General features: G+C 40.3%; 1 protein-coding gene across 3 annotated transcripts in view; it reads right to left on the bottom strand.

Moving 5' to 3' along the window:
• ubr3 (ubiquitin protein ligase E3 component n-recognin 3) overlaps nt 1-25,106 on the bottom strand; it is a 224,485-nt gene that overhangs the window by 127,962 nt on the left and 71,417 nt on the right. For 2 of the 3 annotated variants that reach the window (XM_072261897.1, XM_072261899.1), the window contains 5 exons: nt 22,893-23,034; nt 19,645-19,749; nt 13,206-13,373; nt 1,463-1,495; nt 502-962 (listed from right to left, as the gene is read on the bottom strand). In XM_072261897.1, the coding sequence (XP_072117998.1) occupies nt 502-962; nt 1,463-1,495; nt 13,206-13,373; nt 19,645-19,749; nt 22,893-23,034 (909 nt within the window). The remainder of the gene's footprint in view (nt 1-501; nt 963-1,462; nt 1,496-13,205; nt 13,374-19,644; nt 19,750-22,892; nt 23,035-25,106) is intronic. The other variant, XM_072261898.1, reaches the window with a different exon arrangement.

Genomic DNA, 25,106 nt, shown 5'->3' with positions numbered 1-25,106 from the left:
TTGAAATCGTGCTCACATGCACCACTTGCCCTGGCAGCTTGTTCCTCACTCTCCCTTTGAGTGAAGAAGTTTCCCCTCAGGTTCCCCTTAAACTTTGCACCTTTCACCCTTAATCCATGACCTGTAGTGGCAGTCCCACCCAACCTCAGTAGAAAAAGACTGCTTGCATTTACCTTATCTATACCCCCCATAACTCTGTATACCGCTATCAAATCTCCTCTCAATTTTCTCTGTTCCAAGGAATAAAGTCCTAACCTATTCAATGTTTCCTTATAACTCAGGTCCTTCAGACCCTGCAACATCCTTGTAAACATCCTTTTAGTCTCCCCTACCTATTATGTATTGCAATGTACTGCTGCCACACAAAAACAAATTTCACAACATATGCCAGTGATAATAAACTTGATTCTGATCCTAAAAAAAAAATGCAAATATGAACTTTAGTTTCCTATTGGCTTTTCATCAAATGCACATATATTGTATATCTGGATAAACATTTACCTTTCTTCTTTATCTAGAGCTTTCTTATCCGAAATACTCTTCTTTGGAGGTGTAGGAGGTGCTACCTTCCTATAAATTTCCTCAATCCTGAACTTGTTTTGCCGACTCCGTGCTGCAGTCTTTATTAAAATTCTTTCAACTGCTGTTGTCCCATCACCATGGATCTGCTGCATTGGGTCCAATCTCGATGTTGATTCTGAATCTTCTAACCAGCATGGATAGTATGAGTTTTGTTTTCCTGAGAGTTTATGATGCAGTTTAATTAGGAGAGAAAGCATACTTTCTCTAACTTCCAAAATGGTTGTGGTGAATTGTGGAGTTGAATTAGGTGCAGTCCACTTTGATGTCTTTGGTCTAACATCTGCATTGTGAATAGTGCTGCTGTTGTTGCGATTTATGATTTCCTGAAATTTTCGTCTACGTTCTGCAACTAAGCTGAAGACCTGAGCTGTATTTGAAGTCTGGAAGAAAAAAATAAATTAAATTCTGATCACAACATAAAATTAAGAGGAGTAAACTACGTAACCCTTTCAACCTGCTCCACCATTCATGAAGAACATGACTGATCTTACCTCTACTTTCATGCATTACCCATTTCCCAGATTCCCTCATTTGCAGAAATCGATTAACCTCTGCTTTGAATTGATTTAGTGGCTGATCTCAACCACAGCCCAAGTAGTTGAAAATAATTGTTTTCTTGACAGCCATGCATCCAGAAAGATACTTTCATCAATAAAACTGCAAATGCCTACAAGTACTGAAGCACATGATACTGGTGCAGAATGTTAACTCATGGCTGAGGAAAAAAGCAGTTATGTTAATTTATTGGTAGTTATTGATACAAATATTTATAGTAGGGTTAAAGGCAATTTACCGAATTATACATTGCTACATACAAGTACTTTGACACACTGGTTATTCAAAGTCAAGACAAGACAAAACTTAAACTGCAGTGAAATACCTCTCTGTTGAGAGCAGTGGCCCTTCTTGACCCCTGTCACATAGGAAGAGAGACATGACAAAACTTCAGGCAAAGAACAACTCGCTTCAAAGTAAGATATTCCCAGTAACAGAAATATAAACACACATGCAAGATCCAAATAATTCATTTACCATCTATTAACAAACAATGATAGAGGATTTTGTATTTTATAGGTGATTGGATGACAATGTACTATTAATAGAGAATGCAAATGTGATAAGAAAAAAATGGAATCTTCTTGAGAACATTCCCTAAGTTCAGAAAAAAACTGAATTGAAAATATTTCCTCTCTGACCCCTGAAACGTAAAATACAATCTCGATTTAAATAAATGCAAATTCTCAGCTTCAATCTTATTTTATATATAAAAACTTCCCCATATGCACAATGCTATACATTTTTTATGATTCATTCATGTTTTGAATGCGTCCAACACTGGCAAAACACCATTATTTCTCATCCTTTCATATCCTTGGAAAGAACATGATAAGCTATCTTCTTGAATGGCTGCAGTCTTTATTGTGAAGGTACCCAATGATGACAAACTGGCAATGCATTTCCAATTCAAGACAGTGTGTGAGAACATGTACTGAAGGTGGTGCTTTTCACCTTTTGGTGGTAGAGGCGGCAGATTTGGGAACAATTTACCACAATATGTTTTGCAAACTGTGCATGCCATACTTACCAGAGGTGAAAGGAATGAATGTATTGTCCTGGATGGTGTTGTGGTTCTTAAGGAATGTTGGAGGTTCAATGTTCCAGACGTGAAGAATATCACATCACAAATCTAATCTGTCCCTTGTGCACAGCAGAAAAACTACCCAACCTCTGAAATTTTCTTGCAGCCACAAAATTTGTGTGGCTGATTAAACTGAGTTTTTCATCGGTGGTGACTCCCCAGGATTTAGAGGCAGGGAGATTTGGTGACAATGTTGCCACTATATGCCAAGTGGTTAGTCACTCTCTTGTTAGTGATGGACAGAGCTTGACACTTTTCTAGAACAAGCACAAATTTAATATCAATTCAAACTTCCAGGTGGTCAAGCATAGCCCCTTTATTTGCTGAAGCATTGTGAATGAAGATAAATGATGTACATTCATCAGTAAGCATCTTATCATGGAAGGATGGTCACTGACAAAGCAAGTTATGGTAGTTTAGTTTGGGACACTATCCCCAGGAGTTCCTTCGGCCATGGCCTGCAAATGGGAAGATTCATCCCCTCTAATAGTCATAACCATTCAAATTGTGCAAAGCACGACTCCAACCATTAGAATGTTTTTCCTTTAATTCCCCGTTACTACAGTTTTATTTAGCTACCTTGATAATATCTATGGAAAAAAGCAAGCATTCGACACTTTGGGCTGAGACTGTTCATCAGGACTGGAAAAAAAGATGTGAAGACAAAGTGGGGGTAGGGGAGGAAGTCCAAGGTGATAGATGAGGGGAAGAGGAGTGAAGTAAAGAGCTGAGAAGAGATTGGTGAAGGAGATAAGACACTGGAGAAGGGTGAATCTAATAGGAGAGTGCAGAAGACAATGGAAGAAAGGGAAGTGGGAGGAGCACCAGAGGGAGGTGATGGGCAGGCAAGGAGATAAGATGAGAGAGGGAGGTGGGAATGGGGAATGGTGGGGGTGGGGGGCAATTACTGGAAGTTGGAGAAATCGATGTTTGTGCCATCAGGTTGGAAACTACCCAAATGGGATACAAGGTGTTGCCTACTCAAATGGAATACAAGGTGTTGCCTCTCCAACTTGAGCGTGGCCTCATCACAGCAGTACAGGAGGCCATTGATTGACATGTCAGAATGGGAATGGGAAGTAGAAATGAAATGGGTGGCCACAGGGAGATCCAGTTTTTTCTGGCGGACGGAGCATAGGTGCCTGGCGAAGTGGTCTCCCCATATACATTTGGCCTCATTGATATACAGGAGACCACACTAGGAGCACCGGATACAACAGATTATCCCAATAGACTTACAGGTGAAATGTCGCTTCACCTGAAAGGACTTTTTGCGGTCCTGAATGATAGTGAGGGAGGAGGTGTAGGAGCAGATGTGGCACTTGTTCCACTTGCAAGGATAAGTACCAGGAGGAAGATCAGTGGGGAGGTACTGGAGAAGGGAGTCATGTAGGGAGTGATTGCTACGGAAAGTGGAAAGTGGGGGGAGGGGGAAGATGCGCTTGGTGATGGGATCCTGTGGAGAGACGGCATAAGTTGTGAAGAATTATGTGCTGGACACGGAGGCTGGTGGGGTCGTAGGTGAGGACAAGAGGAACACTATCTCTAGTGGGTTGACAAGGAGATGGGGGCAAGGGTAGACATGCTTGAAGTGGAAGAGATATGGGTGAGGACGATGTTGATACTGGAGGAAGGAAATCCCTTTTCTTTAAAGGAGGACATCTCATTAGTTCTGAATGAAAAGCCTCATCTTGAGAGCAATGCAACAGAGACAGAGGAACTGAGAGAAGGAGATGGCATTTTTACAAGTGACAGGATAGGAAGCAGTATAGTCTAGGTAGCTGTGAGAATTAGTGAGTTTGTAGAAGATATCAATAGATAAACTGTCTCTAGAGATAGAGGCAGAGAGCTCGAGAAAGGGGAGGGAAGAGTCAGAAATGGGCCAGGTACACTTGAGGGCAGGGTGGAGTGGATTTATCCTGTTTTTTTTGGGCCAGAACATATATGAGCAATTTCCACATTTTTGGATTGCTGTCACCATTAAAACAGAACTAGGGCAGCTTGACTGAAGACAGGACTTGTTTTGGGGCACAGTGCCAGTACTACAGCTGAGATATTATCTGGTCCCTTTGCTAACTCCCTGCTCTCAAGTCCATTTCTTGATCTCATGTGATGGACAGAACCTTAAAGATAAAGCAGATAATCTACTTGGCAAATCTAGCTAAACACAGCTGCAAGATTTTTAGCCTTGAACTTAGTACTCATATGCTGTTTCCCACTAACATTAAAAATTAGGATAATCTTGGAACCACTCCCACAATGGCTGCTCTGCTAAAACCTAACTTCTTATTGGTCTTTGCCAAAGTGCCAACTAACCCAAATGATTCAACCTCCACAGAAAGTCCCAACAGGTGCTGCTCCCTTTTTAAATCTGACACTCAAAACTCAAAATAAACCCCTACAAGAGAGGATCTATTGTTGGATTGAAGAATCGGGCCAACATTTGCAACACGGAAGTCTTAATCACTCATAGTTGGCTACCTTGGACAGGTATCATCACTCAAATGTCTGACACTGAATGAACTCCTAAAACACTACTTAAACTTTGTCGCCAGAGATTATCAGATAAAGATAAAAGAATATGGCTCAAAGTTTCCTCCAGTCTTGCCCACAGCTAATCAAAGAGAAGCAGGAACACAGTCTTGCCCACAGCTAATCAAAGAGAAGCAGGAACACTCCCTATTCTATTGAGAACCTTGAGGCCATGCACTAGAAACACACAGAAACCCTTGATAAGGAATGGACCAGTGCACCATAGCACATATTACCCACCCATACTTTTTGCCATTTCCTGCCCCACCTCCAAAAATAGGTTGAAGATCCCATACATCAGAACCCCAGAAGCTAAGTGGAACACCTGATCTCAAAGATGAGGACATGGAAATGACAATGTAATTAAATGAGTAATGAGATAAAGCCACAAAATGTTAAAAAAAAGATTAGTGATACGTGAAAAATATTAATGAAACCCGCCAATGCCTAGGCTGGAGACAATTCACATTAATCAATGAAGCTACCAGCACATCTTTGGAACATGGGAGGAAATGAAGCACACAGAGCAAACATGTGGTCAGAGAGACAATGCAAACTGCAATGAACACCCAAGGTCAGAATCAAACCTGGGTCACTGGAGCTCTAGAAATCTGCAGCAGCAGCACTACCTCTTGTGCCACTGTGTGAGTCTCAGTAGGGTAGAGGAACAAAGGTAAAAATTAATAAAATTCGTGGCCACAGGTTCAAAGATTCAAAGTACATTTATTATCAAAGTATGTATAAAGTACACAACTCTGAGATTCGTCCTCCTGCAGGCAGCCACGAAACAAAGAAACACCATGGAACCCGTTCAAAGAAAGTATCAACACCCAACGCAAATAAAATAGAACATTTTGCAAAAAGTGAACGAATACCACAAAGAATAATAAACATCAAAGTCCTCAAAATAGTCCAAGAGTGTTCAGTTTAGTTCAGTACAATTCAGTTGACATTCATTGACTGCAGGCCGCAGAGCCAGTCTGCACTGAAATGCTCTAATCAAATCACACAATTAGCAAGTAACCAGAAATACACAGAACATTAAACGCAGAGTCCTCCAAAAATGAGTCCACAGCCACAAGTTCAACAAAAGCAAATCCACAGCCATGAGCTACGCCAATCAACCCTTCCAGCTTGAGGAAAACTCCTGACTCTCCCTCCAGCAGCATCGAACAAGAGGGAGAGGGACAGGGAGACCCGTCATACACAGGCAGGTGGCACTGAAACCCATTCGCCTTCCGGTCTCATCCTCATCGACTTCAATGTTGCTCAACGCTTTAATCAGCCTCCATTACTCCTCATTGATAATGAGTTCGCCTTTGGACTTTAAGCCATACACTCCACTCTCAATCTCGTTTAGACCATAAGATATAGGAGCAGAAGTAGGCCAGTCGCCCATCAAGTCTTCTCCACCATTCAATCATGGGCTGATCCAATTCTTCCAGTCATTCCCTCTCCCCTGCCTTCACCCCATACCCTTTGATGCCCTGGCTAATCAAGAATCTACCTATCTCTGCCTTAAATACACCCAATGACTTGGCCTCCACAGCCGCTCGTGGCAACAAATTCCACAGATTTACCACCCTCTGACTGAAGTAATTTCTCCACATCTCTGTTCTAAATGAAAGTCCTTCAATCCTGAAGTCATGCCTTCTTGTCCTAGAATCCCCTACCATGGGAAATAACTTTGCCATATCTCATCTGTTCAGGCCTTTTAACATTCGGAGTGTTTCTATGAGACCCACCCTCATTCTCCTGAACTCCAAGGAATACAACCCAAGAGCTGCCAGACGTTCCTCATACAGTAACCCTTTCATTCCTGGAATCATTCTTGTGAATCTGCTCTGAACCCTCTCCAATGTCAGTACATCCTTTTTAAAATAAGGAGCCCAAAATCGCACACAATGCTCCAAGTGTGGTCTCATGAGTGCCTTATAGAGCCTCAACATCACATCCCTGCTTTTATATTTTATACCTCTAGAAATGAATGCCAACATTCCATTCGCCTTCTTCACAACCAATTCAACCTGGAGGTTGACCCTTTAGGGTATCTTGCACAAGAACTCTCAAGTCCCTTTGCATCTTTGCATTTTGAATTCTCTCCCCATCTAAGTAATAGTCTGCCCATTTATTTCTTCCACCAAAGTGCATGACCATACACTTTCCAACATTGTACTTCATTTGCCACTTCTTTGCCCATTCTCCTAAACTATCTAGGTCTCTCTGCAGGCTCTCTGTTTCCTCAACACTACCCACTCCTCCACCTATCTTTGTATCATCAGCAAATTTAATAACAAATCCATTAATCATTGACATACACAGCAGTCCCAACACCATCCCCTATGGAACTCCACTGGTAACCAGCAGCCAGCCAGAATAGGATCCCTTTATTCCCACTCTGTTTTCTGCCAACCAGCCAAGTTCCACCCATGCAAGTAACTCCCCTGTAATTCCATGAACTCTTATCTTGCTAAGCAGACTCATGTGTGGCACCTTGTCAAAGGCCTTCTGAAAATCCAAGTACACCACATCTACTGCACCTCCTTTGTCTACCCTACCTGTAATTTCCTCAAAGAATTACAGTAGGTTTGTCAGGTAGGATTTTCCTTTCAAGAAGCCATGCTGGCTTTGGCCTATCTTGTCATGTATCTCCAGGTACTCCGTAATCTCATCCGTAACAATCGATTCCAACTACTTCCCAACTACTGATGTGAGGCTAACAGGTCTATAGTTTCTTTTCTGCTGCCTCCCACCCTTCTTAAATAGTGGAGCAACATTTGCGATTTTTCAGTCATCTAGTGCAATGCCAGAATCTATCAATTCTTGAAAGTTCATAGTTAATTTCTCCGCAATCTCTCCAGCTACTTCCTTCAGAACTCGAGGGTGCATTCCATTAGATCCAAGAGATTAATCCACCATCAGACCATTAAGCTTCCTGAGCACCTCCTCAGTCGTTAATTTTCACTGCACATACTTCACTTCCCTGACACTCTTGAATGTCCGGTATACTGCAGATGTCTTCCACTGTGAAGACTGACACAAAATACACAATCAGTTCCACTGCCATCTCTCATTACAATATCTCCAGCATCATTTTCTATTGGTCCTATATCTTCCGTCAACTCTCTTTTACCCCTTATTTACTGAAAGGAGCTTTTAGTATCTTCTTAGATACTAGTTGCCAGCTTCCTTTCATAATTTATCTTTTCCTTCCTAATAACCTTCTTAGTTTCCTTCTGCAAGTTTTTAAAAGCTTCCCAATCCTCTATTTTCCCACTAGCACTGGCTTCCTTGTATGCCCTCTCTTTTGCTTTTATTTTGGCTCTGATGTCCTTTGTCAGCTGCGGTAGTGTTCTTCTTTCACTCGAAAATGTCTTCTTCTTTGAAATATATCTGTCTTGCACTTCCCTCATTTTTCGCAGAAATTCCAGCCATTGCTGCTCTGCTGTTCTTCCTACAAATGTCCCTTTCCAGTCAACTTCGGTCAATTCCCCTTTCATTCTATTGTAATTTCCTTTATTCCACTGAAATACCGACACACTGGATTTTATTTTTTCCCTCTCAAATTTCAATGTCAACTCGATCATATTGTGATCACTGTTCCCCAAGGGTTCCTTAACCTTAAGCTCTCTTATCACCTCCAGATCATTGCACAACACCCAGTCCAGCACAGCCGATCCCCTAGTGGGCTCAACAACAAGCTCTTGTAAAAAGCCCTTAGACATTCTACAAATTCTCTCTTGAGGTCCAGTACTGACCTGGTTTTCCCAATTCACTTTCATGTTAAAATCCCCAATGATTATCATGACATTGCCTTTCTGACATGCCTTTTCTATCTCCTGTTGAAATTTGTAATCCACAACCTGGCTGTTGTTCGGAGGCCTGTATACAACTGCCATTACGGTCCTTTTACCCTTGTCATTTTTTAAACTCAACCTATAGAGACTCTACACCTTCCAATCCTATGTCATCTCTTTCTAATGATTTAATATTATTTCTTATACACAGAGACCACCACCCCCACTGCCTACTAACCTATCTTTCCGATACACCATATATCCTTGGACGTTCAGCTCCCAATGGCAGCCATCCTTTAGCCAAGTTTCAGAGATGGCCACATCATCATATTTGCCAATCTGTAGCTGAATTTCAAGATCATCCATTTTATTCCTTATGCTGCGTGCATTCAAATATAACACTTACAGTCCAGTGTTTGTTGCTTTCTGTTTTAACTGCACCACACCTCTATTGCCCTGTAACTCATGCCACTGGCTGTCATTAAGCCTCATCTACTGCCTGTTCTTTGTATAATCTCAGATGCACGCTATCTTTGATTTATTTCTGTTTTACCCTTCCTCAATCTTATCACTCCGGTTCCCATCCCCCTGCCAAATTAGTTTAAAATCTCCCCAACAGTTCTATTAAATATGCCTGCCAGGATATTGGACCCCCTTGGGTTCAGGTGCAACCTGTCCTTTTTGTACAGGTTGTACCTCCCTCAGAAGAGGCCCCAATGATCCAGGAACCTGAAGCCCTGCCCCCTACACCAGTCTCTCAGCCACACATTAATACGCCTGATCATGCTATCCTTGCACTCGCTGGCACATGGCACAGGCAGCAATCCTGAGATTACTACCATGGAGGTCCTGTTTTTCAGCTTCCTACCTAACTCCCTGAATTTTCCTCCCTTTTGATATGCATGTCATTGGTACCAACATGTACCAAGACTTCTGGCTGTTCACTCTCTCCCTTCAGAATACTCTGTACCCGATCCAAGACATCCCGTACCCTGGCATCTGGGAGGCAACACACCATGCGGGTATCTCTATCAGGCTGATAGAACCTTTTGTCTGTTCCCCTCACTATGGAATCCCCTATGACTACTGCATTCCTCATCTTCCTCTTTCCCTTCTGCACCAGGGAACCAGGCTCAGTGCCAGAGACCCAATCGCTGTGGTTGTCCTCTGTCAGGTCATCCCCCTCAACTCCATCCAAAATGAGATAACAATTACTGAGGGGGATGGCCATAGGGGTGCTCTCTACTATCTGAGCTCTTCCCTTCGCTTCCCTGACCGTCACCCACTTATCTTACTCCTGCAGCCTTGGGGTTTAATTCCCCCAGAGATAGCAAAAGCACTAAATCGCTCAGTTGGACCAAAAACCTATCATCAAAATGTAAATTACAGGCTCCAATTGCTTGCAGTTTAATTGTAGAAACATATTTAAAAGGAGTTTGATGAACTGTCTTTCAGGCATCACAGTTGGTCATGGATGCCATCTTATTCAGAAAGCAAACTAAGTACTGAAGTTCAATTCTAGAGAACTGGGAAAGTTGTGCTAAACTTGCAATAAACCTTAAAGTTCTGGCCACCATTTCATGAAAAGCTCATGAAGGTAATTGAGAGGGCACAGAGATAAGTTACAAAGCTGATATCAGTAATGTGAAGATCTATGCACCAGGAGAAGGTGAGCATACATAAGAATATAAGAAATAGGAGCAGAAGTAGGCCAACTGGCCAGTCAAGCCTGCAGTGCCATTCAACAAGATCATGGCTGATCTGACCATGGACTCATCTCCACCTACCTGCCTTTTCCCCATAACCCTCAATTCCCCTACTCTGCAAAAATCTATCCAACCTTGCCTTAAATATATATTCACCTATCACCTTGTGTTTCTCTCACCCCTCCCCCACCTTTTAAATCTACTCTTCATCTTTTTTCCCCTCAGTGCTGCCGAAGGGTTTCGGCCAGAAGCATCAACTGTACTTTCTTCCATAGATGCTGCCTGGCCTGCTGAGTTCCTCCAGCAATCCGTGTGTGTTGCTTAAGTATATTTACTGAGGTAACCTCCACTGCTCCACTGGACAGAGAATTCCACAGATTCACCACTCTTTGGGAAAAGCAGCTCCACCTCATCTCCATCCTACATTACTCCCCCCGAATCCTGAGGCTATGTGCCCCAGTTGTAATCTCACCTAACAGTGGAAACAACATTCCTGACTCTATCTTACCTATCCCTTTCATAATTTTATATGTTTCTATAAGATCTCCTCTCATCCTTCTGAATTCCAGTGAGTACAATCCCAGGGGACTCAATCTCTCCTCATAGTCTAACCCCCTCATCTCTGGAATTAACTTGGTGAACCTCCTCTGCACCACCTCCAGAGCCAGTATATCCTTCCTCAAGTAAGGAGACCACAACTGCATGCAGCACTCTAGACGTGGCCTCAGCAGTACACTGCATAGTGGCAGCATCACCTCCCTGATCTTAAATTCAATTCCTCTAGCAATGAAGGCCAACATTCCATTTGCCTTCTTGATAGCCTGCTGCACCTGCAAACCAATCTTCTGTGATTCATGCACAAGCACTCCCAAGTCTTTCTGCACAGCAGCATGTTGTAATCTTTTACCATTTAAATAATAACCTGATCTTCCATTTTTCCTTCCAAAGTGGATGAACTCTTATTTTCCAACATTGTAGTCCATTTGCCAGAGCCTTGCCTATTCACTTAACCTTTTTATATCTCTCTGCAGACCCTCCATGTCCTCTGCACAATTTACTTTTCCACTTAATTTACTGTCAACAGCAAACTTAGGTACACTACACTCAGTCTCCTCTTCTAGATCATTAATGTATATCATGAACAGTTGCTGGCCCAAAACCGACCCCTGTGACACAACACTCACTACTGATTGCCCACCAGAGAAACACCCATGTATCCCAACTCTCCATTTTCTATTGATTAACCAATCCTCTATCCATGCTAATACATCACTCCAACTCTATGTATCCTTCTCTTATGGATAACACTTTTACGTGGCACCTTTCCAATGCCTTCTGGAAATCCAAGTAAATAACCTCCATCTGTTCCCCTCTATCCACTGTGCTCGTTATATCCTCAAATAACTCCAGTGAGTTTGTCAAAAAGGACTTGCCTTTGCTGAATCCATGCTGCATCTGCCTAATGGATCCATTTCTTCCCAGATGCCTTGCTATTTCTTCTTTAATCATTGCTTCATGCATTTTCCCAATTACAGGTGTTAAACTAACTGACCTATCGTTACCTCCTTCTTCCAATCCGATGGGACCTGCCAGTATACAGAGAATTTTTCACTAAAGCCTCCACTATTAACTTCTGCCATTTCTTTCAGTATCCTGGGATGCATTCCATCAGGACCAGGAGACCTGTCATCTGTAGCCACAAGTTTGCTCACCACTACCTCTTTAGGGAGAGCTCTCTCCTATTGTGTGTGCTGGGCTCTAGTGAATTGCTGGGATACTCTACTACTTTAAGAATGCTTTTCAGCCTAAGTTGCTGTTTTATCTGAAAAAGGATCATGTATTAATGAAGTTACTTCTGCATTTTAGATACAAGAATTGAGGAAATCTTTATCACACTTACAGGAAAAAAAATTCTGTTGTTGAAGATCAATTCTTACTCCCAACTTAATTTTGTCATATCTATTTCTCATCTACACTCTAGCAACAATTTACAGTGGCCAATTAATCTACCAGCCTCTCTGTCTTGGGGATTCTGGAGGAAACACAGATAGCACCAGAAATTGGGATTGAACCCAAGTCACTAGAGCTGCAAGGCAGTCTCTATGAACTGCACCATTGCGACTCCTATAAGAGTGGTAATGTAACAGATTTACTCTATCAACGTTCCAAAATGGATGCAAAGGAACTCAATGATTTTAAAGAAATTACAAATATGGTATTTAAAAACGCAAACACGAGGAAATCTGCAGATGCTGGAAATTCAAGCAACACACACAAAATGCTGGTGGAACGCAGTAGGTCAGGCAGCATCTATAGGAAGAGGGACAGTCGATGTTTCCTGACAATGGGCCTTGGCCCGAAACGTCAACTGTACCTCTTCTTATAGATGCTGCCTGACCTGCTGCGTTCCACCAGCATTTTGTATATGTTACAAATATGGAATCTGTGTTTGTGTGAATACAAAGAATAGACTTTCAATTTGAAGACATAACTGAGACCAATGGATTTGTTTTTTATTCTAATCTTTTGATTATTGGTTATCAGTTCCAAATAAGTATACATGGTGCATTGATCACTTTTTAACAATTACTGTATCTTTAGTGCATAATTGTGCTCCTTTGACTATTATGCTCCAAGTGGTGTACAGTACAGATAAGACATTCACAACTAAGGCCAGTCACTTTTTTTTCCAGCAGATTATTCAAGGTAATTTATCACCTTGAAAAAGGATCAAGATGCTGAATAACTGAAGTGTCGTTCTCCATAAATGTGAAACACACAGGAGGTAACTTGTGAGGATAAGTTTTACGCAAAGGATTTTTTTAAATGGAATGTTCATTATAATTCACAGATGATGCACATAATGTAAACTGTAAGGGATTAACGCTTGCAAAAGTATTTGTTATTTGAAAATACATAACCAAACTGTTTCAACTGGAACAAACTAACCTGTACACAAGTGACACCTGAACTTGTGCTGGCAGGTGGTTCCCGGGTCACTTCAGGTGCAGTCTCCGGAACCCTGACTCGCACGTGGTTAATGACATGATGTAGATTTGTTGCTATGCTGGTTCCATGGAACCAACTGTCAGAACATCGCTCTTCACCAAACATTTCCTGTGAGGAAAGTTAGTTATGTAATCAGCCGTATTTTCTCAAAAATGATAAATGAACGCAAATGAGAACTGCAATATGACTGCACAGTTGAAATAAAATTTTAAAAAGAATCATCTTCACAAACAAAAAAAAGGAGAAAAATGACCCAGATTTTAGTTGCAATAGAACAAAACTGTTCCTTTGCGTCATCATTACATAGTGGGAGTGACCAAGACTTTGGAACTTTTGTACATATAAGTTCAGATGCTCAGAGACTGATCACAGAATCTTATAGAAAAGGAGGCAACCAATCAGCCTTCATGACTGTGCCAACCTTTTGATAAAGCTAATCAATTAGTTCCATTTCCTGGCCTTGAATTTCCTCCACATAACATTTTCAAACATCCAGTCAATTCTTGTTGATAAATTAACTTGTTCCTCCCAGCTACAGAAAAGAGGAAAAAATATTCAATTAAAGGCCATTGGGTCACTTAGGTTGTTGTGGACACATACCAGCGGCTAATTTTTACCCTGCGTTGTTTTGCAGGATTGCAAAATAAGATTCAAACCATTACTTACATATTTGATTATACTGATCTTTAGCCAGTCAGAAGGGGAAAAACTGTTAACTAGTGCCCCAAACTATCTTCTGCTATGGCACCTGCCCATTGCTGCAGAAAAGAAGCCCCGAAAGGCAGTGTGAATTTAGAGATTTATTTGTTCCTGAACCAGGAAATCTGACAATTGATCTGCATTCTACAAAGTCAATGAATGGGCCGGGGCATGGGGGTAGGTTGAGAGGGGAATAGTAAATAGAACATTTAACTTGACCAAATCTAGTGTGAGTGTGAGTGAGTTTGAAGGCACAAGGGCGCAATTGTGGGAGTGTGTGTTCTTAAACTTTATTTGTAAGATTTCCAAATTTTTCCCCAATGTTTCTGAATAATAAGCATTCCATTTCAGCACTTGCTTTGACAAATGCTTAGACTGGTCGGGGGGTGGGGGGGAGGCTTCATCAAGTTCTTTGTAAGAGAAAAAGACTTACAGCGAATGAACCGTAGCAATGCATTACAATATACTATTTGGGTGAAAAATCAGACTCTCAGTGAAAAATTAATGTTACCCAACAAAGCAGGTGATATATTGCATCCAAGTATTAATATTAATTACAACATAAATACTTCCACTAACATGTACTCAAATAATTCCAAATGTGCTGAACAGGACATCAAATCAGTCCCACCAAGTGTATTGGTTCCAAAATCACTTTATTAGATGGAGGAGAAAGATTGGAGCCAGCAAGAAAGGCACAGTCAATTGTACCATTCTGTTGAAGTTACAGGTTTCCCCCGCCATCCGAAGGTACAGCGCTCCTATGAAACAGTTCGTAAGCTGAAATGTTCTAAAGTGAAGAAGCAGTTACCATTTATTTATATGGGAAGAATCTGTGAGCGTTCGCAGACCCAAAAAATAACCTACCAAATCATGCCAAATAACACATAAAACCTAAAATAACAGTAACATATAGTAAAAGCAGGAATATGATATGATAAATACACAGCCTGTATAAAGTAGAAATACTTTTCTACAATCATTGCCGCACTGTTCTCTGTAGTGAAAATCTCACGCAAGCGCTCTCGGCAGAAACACGGTGCAGACGCTCTCGGCAGAAACACTCTCTCCAGTAACCTTTAAGCTATGAAGCTGCCAAATCATACCAAATAACACATAAAAATGCACAGCCTATATAAAGTAGAAATAATGTATGTACAGTGTAGTATCACTTACCAGAATCGAGAAGTCAGCACTGAGCACACTGATGATGGTGTGTTAGGCTGAGTCGTCGGAGGTTGGAGTGGTGCAGTGGTCCCCAACCTCTGGGCAGCGAACCGATACCGATCCGCAAAGCATGCAGCGGTAGCCGGAATGCACCCAGCACATCTTTAAGAAAAAAGCTGAAATAAACAAGCTCATTAATTAGATGCCTCCCGGCACGTAGATGTCAGCCCAGATCAGAGGCGATTGCCAATTGCGTCGCCTCTGATCTGGGTCGACATTTACGTGCCAGGTGGCACCTAATTAATTAGCTTGTTTATTTCGGCTTTTTTCTTAAAGATGTGTTATGTGTGTCCCGGCTACCGCTGCATTCTCCGCAGCAATGTATCAGTCCGCGGCCGGGGGACTGGGGTGGTGGGATACTGGGGTGTCATCTCATCGTTGTCTGTTTCCATCAGGATAGGCAGGTCATCTTCTTCTATGTCTGCCTGCCTCGATGCCGAAGGTCGAGGTTCGTCGTCCGCTGTGGCTGATGTGGAAGGCTTGAAAAACGACAGTATGCTTGACTGCTTAGCCTCGCACATTTTTCTATCATACGGTTCTTTGTAAGCACTCAAACCATCCTGCAAATTTGCCCTTAACCAACGTACCCTTTCAAAATTAAAGTCGTACTTTTCTGCAATCATTGTTGTCAATTTCAGCGAAAATCTCACACAGTTGCTTCATGTTCAGTTCCTGGACGACTTCATTTTCAGTCCATTCGCTACTGCATTCCGTTTCGATTCTTATCCTTTCCTCTTCCAATTGCATCAGCTCTTCATCTATCAGTTCTTGGTCATGGGATGCCAAAACCTCTTCAACATCATCTTCATCAACTTCCACAAGCCAAACTCACTTTGTCCTTACTTCGTTCACCACGATCAAAACGCTTAATTATAGCTAGTTTTACGCTAAGTGTAACAACCTTACGCTAAATGGAACAAGCTCTTTTAGGCTTTTCCGATACCAGAAAACTCATCTTGCTAACAGATGCTCAAAATAAATCGACATAAAGCACAGATGCTCACAGGCACATGTTTAAGCAATGCCGGCTAGAATGCAGTTCCGGGGGAGGAGCTTGGCTGCTTGGGGTGCGTGCTGCCTTTTCCGCGTGCTGTCTTTTTTCATAACAGTGAAAACACCCTCCGTTACCGAAAACAGGTAACTAATGTAGGTCTTTCGTAACAGCGAGGTTTCGTAAAGCGAACGTTTGAGAAGGGGGGGGGGGGGAGAGACACCTGTATTTAATTTTCAAACTGCACCCAAGCAGATGAATAGTTAGTAATTTTTTTTTTACACTTCACATTTCACAATGAGGAGACTTTACAAGATCAGGAGGTAAAGTACTCATTACAAAACACCCTGCTTTTGACCTCCTCCTGTAGCTACATTGTAACTAAAGTTCATTATCATTGTGGGCAAGAACCAGCTGGCCTTTATCAACATTATATTGATTGACACGGTTGTTTAAGATCCCTGTGGCACAAATGTTATTCATCAGTCTCAGCCTTGATCTTGATTAGGTCCAGAATACGCTGCTGCTTTATTGGATGAGTAAAGAAAGGATCAGTACAGATTCCCTCTTGACTACATGATCTTCAGCTTTCTTATTGGGAGATCACTGTCAGCGCGAACAGATAATAAATCTCTGCAGGACTAGCAACACAGGCACACCTCAAAGTTGCGTGGTTAGCTGATTCCCTGCTCTCCCTACACTCATGACTGTGTGGCTAATCATAGGTCAAATGGCACCTATAAATTCCCCAATGTTGCTACTTTTGTTGGTAGATTCTCAGATAGCGATGAGGTGATAAACAAGAGTGAGATAGTTCAGCTGGTTAAGCAGCGTCACGTCAACAATCTCACACTCAACATCAGCAAGAACAAGGAACTGATAAAGGACTTCAGGAAGACAAAGTTAAGAGAACACACACACAAGTCCTCACTGAAGGGTTAGTGGTGGAATGGATGAGCAGCTTCAAGTTCTTGAGCATCAACAATTCAGAGGCCCAATACACGGACTAGAAGGGCCAAGATGGCCTGTTTCTGTGCTGTAATTGTTAATTGTTATATTGATGCAATCACAAAGAAGGAGTTCAAGGAGATTTGGTACAATACCAAAGATTTTTATAAATTTCTACAGATGTACAGTGGGGAGCATTCTGACAGGTTGCATCACCACCTCATATGGCAATCTCAATGCTCAGGATTGCAAGAGGCTGCAGAGAGATATAGACTAAGCCAAGCCTACAGCAGGTACAGCACTCCCCACCAGCAAGGGCATCTTCAAGAGGCAGCACCTCAAGAAGCACCATCCATTATGAAGGGCATTCACCTCTTTTCATTCCTACTATAGAGGCCTGAAGACCCATACTCAATGGTTTAGGAACAGCTAATCCAAATGGTCCATGAACAAAACCTTGCAACTCCATTTTTAATGATTTATTGTTGTAATTCATAGATTTTTATGTTGTTGACTGCACTGTTGCCACAGAACAAAAAAATTAATGCATCTGTCAGTGATAATAAATCTGATTCTGACATACATTAGCCTAGCTGCAAGTCTCTGTTTCTGAGACAATGTCAACGCTGCAATTGATAAACAACAGTGCAATTGATAACTGACTGTCATATATGCTTTCCCTGCACTTTCCTGAAATGCCTTGGAATGATATGACAACATTGGAGTTGCTGTGTAAAATCTAACTAGATTAATTAGATTTTTGGTCTATTTAGAATCTACAATTATGGGAATCAAGCAGCAAAAAATAAGTTGAATGATTAGGTCATCCATGATCTTAATGAATGGCAAAACAGGCATGAGGGGTTGAAGGGGCTTCTCACACTAGTGTTTTTTTTTAATTTGCCACAGTACCCAAGGTTTTGTCAAATAAAACTTGAAATGCAAGTCTACTTGAAGAGTTACGTATCATACAAATCATTGTTTTAGTCTGCAAAGACTGAATTAGCAATGTAGATCATTATTCTTTCTAAAACTGCACAATTTTATGCCTGAGATTCTTTGCACACAATAAAACTGGATTTAAGATAAAAGCTGGTGAATTTTCTAATGGACGATTTCCCATTTATGTTGGTTGAAGGGTTTTGTACCACATCTGAGTCAGAACACTTGCTCAATTGCCTGAGGGTACCAAGGGTATTCAGTTGTAAAACAAGTAGTTATCCTACCTGTCCAAGTATTGAACAACAAACATACATTGCCACTCAGCTTAACTCTGAGAATAGTTTAGGTAATTTTTGGTTACTCAGGGGATAAAATAAAGACCTGAGATTCATCTTTTGCTCAAAAGATAAAAGATAAAACTAGCTAAGTTTGCCACGCCAAGAGCTTTTAGTTTATTGAATCAAGGAAAATTCTAATATCCTACCATTGTATATTATTAATCAATGCAGATCTATTTTTAATTTTGATATACTAAATCATTAATACTTTCCTTTGTATTATCACCAATTAGATAGCAACAAATACTTACATGTTGCTTTGACCTGCAAATCAACTGGCTGCATGTAAGGCTCATAATTTTAATAAAATTTTCTGGCTTTAACTCAGTACTCAGTTAAACCTTTTTTCTCTTTTATTGCAAGAAAATAAAAGCTATGTTCCTCAGAACACTGGAGACCATGTCACAGTTAACCTGCAGATTTTCGATCATGATAGACATACTGGTACAGAAAGTTTGTAATATAAACTCAATTTCAAGCATAAACAGCAATTAGATAGCTTTCTGCAGGGCAGGAGTACATTTTCTAGGAACGGAACCCATCCCACTTTATAAATCAGGGGTCACCTATACAGTACAACTGGATAAAAATTTATGATGATAGAAGACAGAAGAGGCATTTAATGTAATTTGTCAGGTCTTGATTCATACAAGCAAACCTCCAAATCATTAAATCCTCAATCTCAACTGTGGAAAGTTACTTAAAGGGCTTAAAGAGAACAAGCATTTCTGCAGAACATCAGTTGAAAAGTAAGAAGTTAAGTCATTTTGGTGACATGCATCTTCAATCAACATTCACTACAGTCACTAGCTACATTCTTGCAAGCTGTCAGGATATGATTTGTGACACAAGAAAATGTTGGGGTAAGAAAATTTAAGTCTAAAACTGAAAGATTCTTCAGAAGAAAACCAAATTAAACAGCTAAATTTCTACAAACTGGAAGTGTTATTAAAGGTACTTTACAAAGCATCAGTTTTACATAAGCATCTCCTTTGAATTGGATAAGGTAGTTTGATCTCTTTTCCTGTTAATCATGCTTAGTAAACACATATACTTCAGCATCAGAACCAGAAAATCATTGTTTCCAAATGTCAGACTCCACATGATCAAACACTCAGAATGTCAAACACATAGAGCAAACAAATTATGTTCCACATATTCAGGTTTAATATTCTAATGTGCTCAGTTTTGCACATAAGTATTACTGAAATTTTTGTTCAGAGGTTTCACCCACCTCATCCTCAACTGTTTCTTCTGGTAAGTTGTCAAGACCCAGCTCAATCAAGTTTAATACCATACACAGTATATGTTCAGACATGTTCTGGTGATCCATTGTTATCTATAAAAGTAAACCACAATCCAGAAACCAATATTTATTCATTTGAATTATTTATTCATTTGTTAGGTTCAAACACTGTAAAACATTAGCAGGATTCGAGAAGATTTCACCATTTTATAAAAATTAAAGATTACATAGACCATAAGACATGGGAGCAAAATTAGGACATTTGGCCCATCGAGTCTACTCCACCACTTTTCCCCTGCCTTCTCCACCTAATCTTTGAAGCCCTGACTAATCAAGAACCTATCAGCTTCTGCTTTAAATATACTCAATGACTAGGTCTCCACAGCCGTCTGTGGTAATGAACTCCACAGTTTCACTATACTCTGGCTAAATGAATTCCTCCTCATCTCTGTTCTGAATGGACAATCCTCTATTCTGAGACAGTGCCCTCTAATCTTAGACTCACTCACTATAGGAAACATCCTCCCTACATCCACTCTATCTAGACCTTTCAATATTTAATAGGTTTCAATGAGATCCCCCTCATTCTTCTAAATTCCAGTGAGCACAGAGCCATCAAAAACTCATGTGTTAACCCTTTCATTCCCAGAAACATTCTCATGAACCTCCTATGGGCCCTCTCCAATGCCAGCACACCTTTTCTTACATAAGTGGCCCAAACTGTTTACAATACTCCACCAAGTGTCGTCAGACAAATGTCTTATAAAGCCTCAACAATACATTCTTCCTCTTATATTCTAGTCCTCTCGAAATAAAAGTTAACATTGCATTGCCTTCCTTCCCTCCAACTCAACCTGCATGTCAACCTTCAGGGAATCCTGCATGAGGACTCCCAAGTCCCTGTGCACCTCTGATATTTGAATTTTCTCCCCATTTAGAAAATAGTCTGTGCCTTTATTCCTTCAACCAAAGTGCAATACCATACACTTCCCTACGCTATTTCTGCCACACTTTAATCCATTCTCCCAATTTCTAAATCTGCCACATTTTTACCCATTCTCACAATCTAAGTCTTGCTGCAGACTCCCCACTTCCTCAACACTACCTGCCCCTCCACCTATCTTTGTTTCGTCTGCAAACTTGGGCGTAAAGCCATCAATTCCATCATCCAATTCATTGACACGTAACATGAAAAGAAGCTGTTCCAACACTGACCCCTAAGGAACACTACTAGTCACCGGCAGCCAAAGAGAAAAGGGCCCCTTTCTTCCCATTCTTTGCCTCTTGCCCATCAGTCAATCTTCTATCCATACTAATATCTTTCCTGTAATACCACAGGCTCTCATGTGTGGCACTTTGTCAAAGGCCTTCTGAAAACTCAAGTAAACACCATCCACTGACCTGCCTTGTCTATCCTGCCTGTTATTTCCTCAAAGAATTCCAACAGATTTGTTGGACAAAATTTCTCCTCAGGGAAACCATGCTGACTTTGGCCTATTTTACCATGTGCCTCTAAGTACCTCAAAACCTCATCCTTCTTCACAATCACTGAAGTCAGGCTAACTGGCCTATAATTTCCTTTCTTCTACCTCCCTCCATTAAAGAGTGGCATTTTTACAATTATTAAGTATTCCTGAACCAGTCCAGAACCTAGTGATTCTTGAAAGATCATTACAAATCCTCAACAATCTCTTCAGCAACCCCTTTCAGAACCCTGGGGTGTAGTCCATCTGGCTGAGATGATTCACCTACCTTCAGGCTTTCCAGCTTCCCAAGCACTTTCTCTTTAGTAATAGCTCACATCTGCTCCAACACTTCTGAATTTCTGGCATACAATTAGAGTCTTTCACCGTAAAGACTGACACGAAATACTTACTTAAGTTCCTCTGCCACTTCGATGTCCCCCATTACTATCTCTCCCATTGTAATTTGTATCTTACATCCTATCTACTATTTGGAGGCCTGTATAAAACTCCCACGAGGATATTTTTATTCTTGCAGTTTTTTTAAATCTACCCACAAGGATTCTACATCTTCCAACCCTATATCACCTCTTTTTAACAATTTGATTTTACATTTTACTAACAGACACCTCATCTCCTCCACCTACCTGTCAGTCCTTTCAATACGATGTGTATCCTTGGACGTTAAGCTCGCAACTTTGATCTTTCAGCCATGACTCAGTGATGCCCACAACGTTGTACCTATCAGTCTCTAGTTGTACCTATCAGTCTCTAACTGCGCTACAATATCATCTGCCTTATTCAATAAACTGCATTCATTCAAATGTATTCATCACCATTTTTGATTTTGCCCACGTCACGTTTCAATTCATCCCACTGACTGCAATTTTGCCCTATCATCTGCCTGTCCTTCCTCACAGTCTCACTACACATTGCATCTACTTGTATACCAACTGCCCCATCATTCTGGTTCCCCATCCCCCTGCCAAATTAGCTTAAACCTTCCATGACAGCTCTAGCAAACCTGGCCATTTCATATAGTAGTGAGAAATATTATTGCACCTAGCATACAAAATGCATATGTAAGAAATTCCAAAAACATTTTTGAGATTTAAAGCAGGGTGGTTAATGCCAACTTAAATATTAAATATAAATAGTAACTAAAACATTTACCAAGCCAAAGTGAATTTATCCAAAAAACTATGATAAAGCAACCTGACTTTTATAACAAATAAAGTGCAACAAAATTCAATTGCAAATTCTTATGATTGTCATTCCTTGGGAACACTGATCAGACGTGGAGCATACTCTTATGATGAAACCAGAGGAAAAGATACTTGCATTCAAGATGCAACTTATAAAGTGTAGGGGCTTCTTAGGTTACACATATCTTAACAACCGAAATCTAACCTTATGCAATTTCACATATATATTTTCAAGCATTTTGTACTCTAGTAATAATAAAATGTTTCATAGCATTCATTAATAACTCTATAACAGTACATATTCCAGTAGGTTAATTGTGACTAGATTTAAGGGTAATATTCAATGAAATGAAAGAATTACAGCAAGTATATAAAGAATAATATGAAGTGAATTTTCTTAAAAACAGGTATTTCTGACTTAGAGAGTTCTAGGCTTACAAAATTAAATCTTTATGTAACCCAGGACAGCCTACAGTTCACTAATTACAATGTGGCATCAAGAAGTTCAACCTTAAATGTCATGTTTAGTTATCAGTCAACACATTAGACTTGCACGTCTCTTATTTACCTTATAGAGAAGAGTAAACAGCACAATGTGCAAAGTTTTACAGTGCAATATTCGTGTTAAGCCTTTGTAGCTGGGATTTAAAAGTGCTCTCTCCCGATATGGTGGCCACGGATTACCATTAAATTTTCCAGTCTGCTTTAAGCTGTCGAGAGTAGACAAAGATAACGTGTAATATTTTAAAAAAATGCAAAATATGCATGCATCAGCAGAAATCACAGCTAAGCAAGGAAGGAAATAAAAGTATGTTTCCTTTTGCTTCTAATTATTACAAGAAATGGAAGTAATAAAGATGGTAATAAATATCTATAAGAAATGTGAAAGATATTGACTACAGAACATGGTTTCTACCTGCCTTGAATGGCTCAAATGTGCCTCAGGGAGTGACTGTTGAATTTACAATTAAATTGTTCCAATGTGAAATCTATGCAATGTTTTGTCAAAACGACAGGCTATACATCAAAAATCTCAACAGCTTGGTTCTGCATTAGCAAAGCAGTATTACAAAAAAAAGCCTTCAATGATATTTACTGGCAAAAATACTTATTATTACCCTTCACAGAGCATTCAACTCTTCTGCAGTTCCATTTCATGGTTAAATGAACTCGAGATTATTTTTTAAAAAGTATAAATTATTTCAGTTTTAAGACAAAATAAATCTAAAGAAAATATCAAAGCAAATATGACTGCCATATTTTAATATGCATTTAGTTCTCAAGAAATATTTTTAAAAAGCTGTACAAATGGTCACATCACAAAAGCAGACCTTATTGAAAAGTGGGGGGGGGGAATCATTTTCAATGGAATGCCTACATTTGCAAAGGGTAAAATTTATCAGAATTCAGTGGCAAACTGAACTAATCAGAATTAACTGCTTTACATGCCAAAGTCATGCAACTAAAATCTACATGACTTGGCCTCAATTCTCTGATAAAAGACTGATTCTTTAAGGAATGATCAGTCATGTGGACAAGATAAAGAAGCCATATCTACTAACACAGTAATGGTTTAGTAGGTCCATTTGCCAATCAGCTTCTTTATATAACCAACTATTGATTCACCTTGCTCCAATTGATAAAAGGGATTGAATTTCAACATTGCACTTACTTTTAAGCATAAATCTAACGCTTCTTTGATTAATTTGACAGTGTAATGACCCATTTTGATGAGATTTTCTTCTTTTGTTGTAAAATAGATATACTAAGTAGTTTCTTTTAAAAATAGAACACAAACTTAAGTAGAGACAAAACAAACAGAACTACAGAACTAGAGTCATGGAACACTACAACACAGAAATAGGCCCTTTGGCCTATCTAGTCCATGGTGAACTAGTATTCTACCTCATCCCACCAACCTACATCCAGACCATAGCTCTCCATATCCCTCCCATCCGTATACTCATTGTCACAGCACTGGGTTTTGATGAGGATCACGTGCTTTTATGAAGGTGTGGACTTGAAAGATCAGACAGCAGGCTACAATAGCACATTTGTTGCATAGGTGTTCATCATGTTCCAGAAGTGGAAAACTTTTAGAAAAAGTGCACCCGATAAGCATAGCCTCAGCACTTCTTAGCATGAGAATTATGGGGCTACTGGGGGTGGGGCTGGGGGTGGGGGGCAGGGAGAGAACTGGTGACAGACTTGCTTTGCCACACCTATCCAAATTTCTCTTAAATGTTGAAATCAAACCCGCATCCACCACTTCTACAGCAGCTGATTCCACTCTCACCACACTTGAGTGAATTTCCCTTTAACATTTCACCTTCACCCTTAGCCACAACCTCTAATTCTAGTCTCAGCTGATAAACACTCATTAAAATAAACAGTGTAGGCTGAAAGCGGCCTAACATTATGAAAACAGGTAAGAACCATATTTTCTCTTTCAGACATACGCAGGATCAATGCAATAGTAAACTCTAATTATCTGGGAAGGCAATTAACAAGTACACAACTAAGACAGACAGTACAGCACTAAGACATCACTGTGTAGTATGTCACAAGATTACCATCATCCCAAAATACTACACATTTACCTTGCTTTAGCATTGTGCATACAAGGTCAATAAACATTTTCATTTTTTCCTGTATATGTGGCAATTCAGTTGGCCTGAGGTATTTTGTTTGCAAGGCAACGAAAATTGATCATTGTCGTTATATAATCTGACAGTGTGCTATAGACTTTGATTACCTCATCAAAGCATCTAAGTAGCTTACT

Source organism: Mobula birostris, chromosome 6 (assembly GCF_030028105.1).
Source record: "Mobula birostris isolate sMobBir1 chromosome 6, sMobBir1.hap1, whole genome shotgun sequence".
Lineage (NCBI taxonomy): Eukaryota > Metazoa > Chordata > Chondrichthyes > Myliobatiformes > Myliobatidae > Mobula > Mobula birostris.
The sequence above is the reverse complement of the archived record's forward strand: the minus strand, read 5'-3'. Positions and strand labels throughout refer to the sequence as shown.